This window comes from Schistocerca nitens, chromosome 10 (assembly GCF_023898315.1).
Source record: "Schistocerca nitens isolate TAMUIC-IGC-003100 chromosome 10, iqSchNite1.1, whole genome shotgun sequence".
Classification (NCBI taxonomy): domain Eukaryota; kingdom Metazoa; phylum Arthropoda; class Insecta; order Orthoptera; family Acrididae; genus Schistocerca; species Schistocerca nitens.
In genome coordinates, this window is record NC_064623.1 from 9,927,050 (window position 1) to 9,934,607 (window position 7,558).

At 39.6% G+C, this 7,558-nt stretch overlaps 1 protein-coding gene across 1 annotated transcript in view; it reads right to left on the minus strand.

Moving 5' to 3' along the window:
* The window catches only part of LOC126210461 (acid phosphatase type 7), a 118,498-nt gene extending 111,156 nt beyond the window's left edge, over positions 1-7,342 (minus strand). Inside the window, exon 1 of the mRNA XM_049939694.1 lies at positions 7,132-7,342. Coding sequence (XP_049795651.1) covers positions 7,132-7,285 — 154 coding nt within the window. The 5' untranslated portion in view covers positions 7,286-7,342. The remainder of the gene's footprint in view (positions 1-7,131) is intronic.
* Positions 7,343-7,558: the final 216 nt, after the last annotated feature.

Genomic DNA, 7,558 nt, shown 5'->3' on the forward strand with positions numbered 1-7,558 from the left:
CAAAAGCACCAACTGCCATCCTTCTTCCCGACGAGGACCAATGGTGACGACCATGGGCTCTGCGAAGGCTGAATGATGTCATTCTTCATCATTTTCTCTAGCTCGTCGCGAATTATCCGGCATTCCGTTGCCGACACACGGTACGTTCTCTGGCTTATTGGTTGACGGTCGCCAGCGCTAATCCGGTGCTTCACCATAAATTTGTCTAATTTGCTCTTCACCTGTAGATTGAAGCATTCAGAGAACTCTTGGAGAATGGCGAGTAGCTTCTTCTGTTGTTCCTTAGTGAGATCTGGTGATAGTCGAGCTGGAAGATCTTGTCTCATAGTGGTAGCCCAAAATTCAAGCACAGACTCAGCACGGGAGGTTTCCATGACGCTCAGCTGTTCTTCAATTAACGGCTCAGCATTTGCTACGTGCATGCGTCTCGGAAGGATCTGCGGTTCTCGGCGACAGTTAACTATCCACAATTCATCGAATCCATTCTTAAATGAGATGACAGAGGCTAAGATGACCAAGTTATTCTTCAGTGGTATGCTTCTCTTACATCCTACTACAAGATCCACGGGTTGATGCATGGCATGACACGTGACAGTTACCTTTCTAGTGCTGACTGCAGGAATGATCACTTCATCCAGCACACACAGTCTCCACACACTCGGATGCACATCTTCCTGTCCACAGTATCTCATCTCGTCTAGCATAAGCTTCGAGCGACCACAATCTATAATTGCCTGAGAAGCTTTCAAAAAGTCCTATCCGAGAATGACATCATGACTACACTCTTGTAAGATGATGAATTCTAAGGGCTGTGTATGACCAATTATACCCACACGAGTGGTACATCTTCCTGTAGGTTTTACATATTTCCCATTAGCCACCTTCAACACGTCGACGAATATGGTTTTCTGCAACTGGTGATGGTACATCTCCGAAATGACTGAATATGATGCTCCAGAGTCCACAAGACCTTGGGCTGGTCAGCCATCCACGAGGTTTAATGACGTAGTTCCCAATCATTTTTGTAGTGATCGATGGTGGAGGATTTTTCTCTTCGGCGGCCTCACCGCCAAGGATGGTCACAGCCTTTAGTTTTCCAGGTTGCGGCAGCTAGAGGATCAGCTGGAGCTTCTAAACGGTGATGGAGACCTCGATTGGCGGGTTGGGGAGCGTCCTCTCCAGCGGCTAACTTACGGCGATAGTGACCTGTGTCATCCTGCACCCACATTTTCTTGTTCATCTTCATCGTCCCGTAATTGGCATCGTCTAAGATCAGTCTGCTGTCTTCTGGTGCGGGCGTCGTCATATATCCGCCGCCTTTATCGACAATAGCGTACCACGTCCTGGTCGTCCACAGTGGAAACGTACTGGTTGGTTATCCTGGGTCCTCCAGACGTCAGTTTTCCTTGGTGCCCAAACAGGTTCCTCGTGCCACATTATAGGAAAGTAACTCTGGCTGGGTCTCGACTTTTTCAGAATTTTAAAGGGAAATGGAGGACGAGAGATAGGGATCGATGTCTGTTCCACTTCCTTCCCGATGACCTCTTGAAGTGTCTCGGTTTTTTGCTCTCCGTGCAATCCAAGTGCCTTTTGAACCTCCTCTCTCACTATCTGACGAAGAACACTTGTGAAATCAGTTGCTTGCTCCATCACAGACATCGTACGACATTTGAAAGCAGTTCAAACTTCTTGCGTGTAATTCTTTTTTGATGCATTGTCTCGATATATTGGCACCATTTTATGAAGTTGTCTGCTGTCGAAACCTCCTTCAGGAGTAGGGCTTGATACTTGTCCTCAGCAACACCTTTCATGAGATGTGAAACCTTGTCTTCCTCCTCCATTCTAGGGTCCACTATTTTACACAGCTCCAAGACGTCTTGAATTTAGGATGCTGAAGTTTCTCCTGGACGCTGTGCCCTGCACCTTAGTTTATCTTCAGCCATGCACTTCTGTCGTCGTGTGTCGCCGAGATACTTGTGCAGTTCTGCCTGGAACACTTCCCAGCTTGTGAACTATTCCTCGTTGTTCTCATACCATTGCTTGGCAGTGCCCTCCAAGCAGAAAAATACATTAGCCAAACACACGGTGTCATCCCACTTCTTAAATGTGGCTGTATGCTCATATACATTCAGCCACTTGTTTGGATCTTGGCCATTGTCAACAGAGAACCTGGAAGGATGTCTCATGTGGTGGCAAGGAGTTGCTGTCAACGTAACGTCCTCTTCTTCGTCTGTCTTCAATAGATTGCAATCTGTGAATATGGCTCAAGCTCGGGTTTCTTGCCACGTAAATGGCAGCTCTGTCGTGGCCTGATGGGAGCCACCGTGTCATTGATGACGTGCTCTATCACAAGTTCCAATACACAGTGCTTCCACCAGAATAATGTCACGTAGAAGAACGTGTAATTAGATGAATGGCGAACACTAACTTCACTTAACAAAGGTTTACTCAGCACTTGCACATACAAGAGCACAGAGCGAACCGCCTCCAGCCAGAACACATACAGTATACATACAACTACAGAACATTCCAGTACAATGATTCTTGATAGTTGTGGATACTTCTTGAATGTATTCGAACCCAATATAGAAATTAAAATTGTACAGTCCAGGTGAGTTTTGAACTCATGACCCTCCATGCAACAGTTTAGACTTTAGTATCATAACCACGAAACCACAGTGCTACTCAGCTTCTTCTGTGACAATATACACATCATTATGTATATCAAAAACTACAGTAAATTTGGTTTTGTTTGAACATTTATCTGTGAAAAAGATTTGTTCCCGAGGATTCCGTACAATTCAACCGAAGCTTGAACACTTATTTGTGTTGACTGGTTTAATGAGTAGCTCAATATCTTCATCAGAGGGAATGTAAAATCCATTTACATTATCATAAGAAGAGCCAAAACTTTGTCATATATATTGGTACAAGCCAGGAACCTCGCAGCAACTAATTGTTTGGGTGTTGTGAGAGAATCCGAAATAAATGGATGTCATATGTTTGTGAAACATTTCCAAGAAAAACACTTGTTCCCATAGTTATGCTGGATACATACTGACCATTATTGTAACACAGCATGTCAAACAATTGAGTATTTGATGAAAAAAAAAAAACCAACATGTTGATGTCTCATTGTCCATATTCACAATTTATCACCTAACAAATACTTTTTGTTCCCTTACCTCAAACAACAATTGGCAGGACTGAGATTTTCATCACCTGCAGAAGTTACTGTATCTGTGCAAAACCACATTTTTCGGGTACAAACTTCAGACTAAAACACTTGTTTCCACAACTGGCTGGACAGCACCAAAATGTGTGTAAATTTTAAAAGCAGATATTCTGAGAAACAATAAAACAATTTGTACAAAAAAATCGTTTGACACTGTTTTTATGGCACTTGTAAGAAGTGTCCTTCATTCTGCTGACTTGTAGACAAAACTGCTACGTTGTGTTCATGTTCGTACCATGTTGGTAGGCAGAAATCATTTTTGGGGTCTGCAGCTTAACTCAATAAACTAAGGAGTCATCAAAAGCAGGCAACATCACCATCTTAAGATATAGCTTTACACCCTGTAGGTGCCTCCAAAAATCTCCGGATTTTTGTACTCACTAACCTGTGTAATGATAATGTTGTTCATGCAGTGTGCAGAATTAATTACTGATATCTATCTCTCTGTGGTAATGTATGAGGCATATTTTAAACGCAAGAAGCACATCCTTGAAGGCATTCTTCCATAATGCAATTTATGGGACAATGATTACTTACAGACTATTTAAAGACACTTTAAAAGAGATAAAGAATATACAAAAGCTGGAGTCACGAGCACAGGCTACCATGGGCCATGGGCACACTTGGCAAAGAGGTAGTAATTTCAAACTCTGATGCACACAGAAATATTTATCACCTCCACTGACACAGTAACCCACAGTCCCAACGTTAGTGTCGTTGCCTCTAGATTGCGGGGCCCCAGGTTCAATTACTGTGTGTGTGTGTGTGTGTGTGTGTGTGTGTGTGTGTGTGTGTGTGTGTGTGTGTGTGTGTTTTGAATTAACTGAAGCTTTCAATATCATATGGTCTGAATGACCACAATGGGCAGTTGCATATGACATTATGTTTTAACAATACATCTTAACCAGTTTTTAGGTCTTTCAGAACAATCAGTATGGACACATTAGAAAATTCAGCTTTTGCAGCAATAGACTGACTGGAGCCCAATATATAAAGAAAGAAATGTTAATATCAAATTTAAGCTAGTCACAGATGAATTCAAGTCCCTATTTGAAGCAGTATTTCACAAGAAAACTGTAAAAATTAATCCTCAGATTTTCAAAGTGAAACTGTGGATTAGAAAGGGATGAAAATTTCATGTAAGACAAAGAAAGTTAGATATATCACAAAGAAGTTCTAATGTGACTGCAATAAATATATCATAAAATCCTAAAAAGAACTGTAACGTGCTCCAAATCCTTACATTTTAAATCTAAAATAGACAACTCAAACAATAAACCATTTTGAGTGTTATCAAAAGGGAGTTGGGGAAAAAAAAAATGTATCCAGCATGGAAATTATTGACATTGTGGTAGGCCTAATTTTATTAACGAAATTGGACGCACTTACAAATGTCATTACTGAGCATTTCCTAACAGCTTTTGAGAAAACTGGTTGCAAGGGCTCAGTCCATGAGGCTATGGAGCTTCAGGAAGGATTTGGATTGTGCAAAGTAAGTCAAATGCACATAGCCTCTGTTATGGTCAATGAGGTGAAAACGATCACCACTAAAATGCAAAACAAAAATTTTAAAATGATATTAAAGATATAATTTGCAAAACCGGTCAGATAAACGATCAGTGTGTTACCATATTTTTCACTGAGAAACTGTACTCAACTGCAAAGCAACTGACAAGTTTTGTATCACTGCCTCTTGCTGATATAAGCAATTGATCTTTTCTGAAAGGTACATTTCTACTGTGTTTAAAAATTGCTAAAGTGGTCCCTATTCATAAGAAAGGAGACGAACTAAAACTATATAGACCAACTGTCATATTATCAGGCTTAAGTAAAATCACAGAAGAAGTGACGTATAACTGGTTAATGAAATTTTTTGAGAAAAACAAAATTCTCACTGATGCTCAGCACGGATTCAGGAAAAACTAGTGCCATAATGAAATTTTCACTCTGCAGCTGATATGAAACTTACTGGCAGATTAAAACTGTGTACTGGGCCAAGACATTGACTTGGGACTTTTGCCTTTCACAGGCAAGTGTTCTACCAACTGAGCTACCAAAGCATGACTCACAGCCAGTATCTCGACTCCTAAACTTCACAGAAGCTCTCCTGCAAACCTTGCAGAACTAGCACTCCTGTAAGAAAAGATAACGGCTTAAGTAAAGCTGTGGGGACTGGGCGTGAGTTGTGCTTGGGTAGCTCAGCTGGTAGAGCACTTGCTCGTGAAAGGCAAAGATCCCGAGTTCAAGTCTCGTTTTGGCAAACAGTTTTTATCTGCCAGGATGTTTCAACTAGTGCCATCGATGATTTTAGACACAATGCCCTACAAGCAATGGACCACAACATACTGTTGGACAAGCATGTACTACAGGAAAACGAATTGCATCTTACCTGACAAAAAGAAAACAGAAAATACAAGTAAAAATGAACTAAAGGAAAATTATAGGATATGTTTCTCAAGTGCAGATTTTTTTTTTTTTTTTTTTTTGCACAAACATCCTTATCACAGGAAATAAAACAGCAGCACAGCTAAATAGATGATTTGATGGGAATGAACTACTGACAAACACAAAAGAAACACCTAAATTTCTCTTTAAAGGTGACACATGCAACACTGGTGTGACAATAAACTCTTAACAAAATTTCATCGCCTCTGGAAACAAATTTTTTAGGCATGTGGCTTCAAAATAACTTCAAATGGCACATACAAATAAACAAAATAAATGTAACACTAAATAAAATGTGTTATAGTCTACAATTACACTCTATTAAAGTAAGTTTTAACAGAGTCTAAATTACCTACTCAATTCCATAGCATTCTACTGTACAGAGTTACATTCTGGGGTAATACACCACCTAGTTCACTCATTTTCCTAAACCAGAAAAGAACTGTTAGAGGAATGCAACGTGCTCAACAAACTGATTCTTGAAAACCTCTCTTTCGAAAGTCATCAATCCTCCCATTGTAATGCACGTACATATAAATCTATAAGTACATAAGAATGAATATGCATACAGAAATGAAAACTGTATCCATGAGCATGTTACAAGACAAAAGGAAAAGCTTCATGTCCACTCAGTAAGGCTATCAGACTGTAAAACCTCCACAACAAACAGTGGTATACAAATTTACAATAGTCTTGAAAATAAGTTAAAAATCATACCACCGTTCACACTCTTTTCTAAAATCCTAAGCACATTCTTATTAAATCGTTGATTCAATTCAGTAGCAAAATATTTACAACATTCGAGATATAAAGACACTTGAAGCAATACAGTGCAGCTTGTGCAAAATCTTTCGTGGCTATGTCCCCACAACCTGGAAAAATTTTTTGACGAATAACTAAAATAAATCATAGTGAGTCACCGCAATTGTGACGAGCATCTTTAATACGCTTGTGAAAAGAAAAAAAAAAAAAAAAAAAAGCTTTCAGTTTTGTTGTAGCCCGATACGCAATTTCAATTTAGCCCTACAAACTTTATTATAATTTCTTTTGTTCTTCATGTTTGACCTGGAATTTTATTTAGGCGCACAAGATCAGAAATAACATAACGCAGGAAAACACTGTTAAATTACGAAAAATTAACATCCTAAAATTCACTGTGATGATATATTATCTCCCATCACTACTCTCCGTCGAAAGTGTTACAAGTTTCACTCTGTTTGCTGCCTGTAGTTAGTATCTTAATTTAGCAACAAACACATTTCCGTGTTGTTGTACACAAACGTAGTTTTTATTACTTCGTTCATCAAATTCAACGAGTTCACAGTGGTTTCACATTTAATTTGGACTTTCAGTATTCAGGTCGTGAAATGAACTATACATTTGCGCGACAAATTAGCAAATGCTTGGAAACGAAATGGTAATTCTGCGTCTGACAACTATTTACAACATACCTCCATATGAAAGGTGTATCTGCTCTGGTTGATAAAACACAAGACAGCTTGCAACGTGAATACAGAACACGACAGTCACAAATCTCCACATCTTGAAGTTTCGCTGAGGCAAGCGTTGCACTGACGTTATTGAAAAGTCACACGGATAACTCATAACAACGCCCCCTCCACAATCAAACCGCAAACAACCAATGACAACAAACGCACACCACACACTGCGGTAATGCAAAGATCATTGACATCATGTAAAGATATAATCACCTCTTCACCAAACAAAGATAAATGCTCAATGTAATTATCTCTAACAAATTTGAGTGTGCTAAGCATTCGAGAGATCTCCAATATTTTTTATATTGACATTTCCTGCATTTGCGCAGTCGGGCTTGTTTGACCTTGCATACTGTGCATTTAACCGCTATTGCATAAA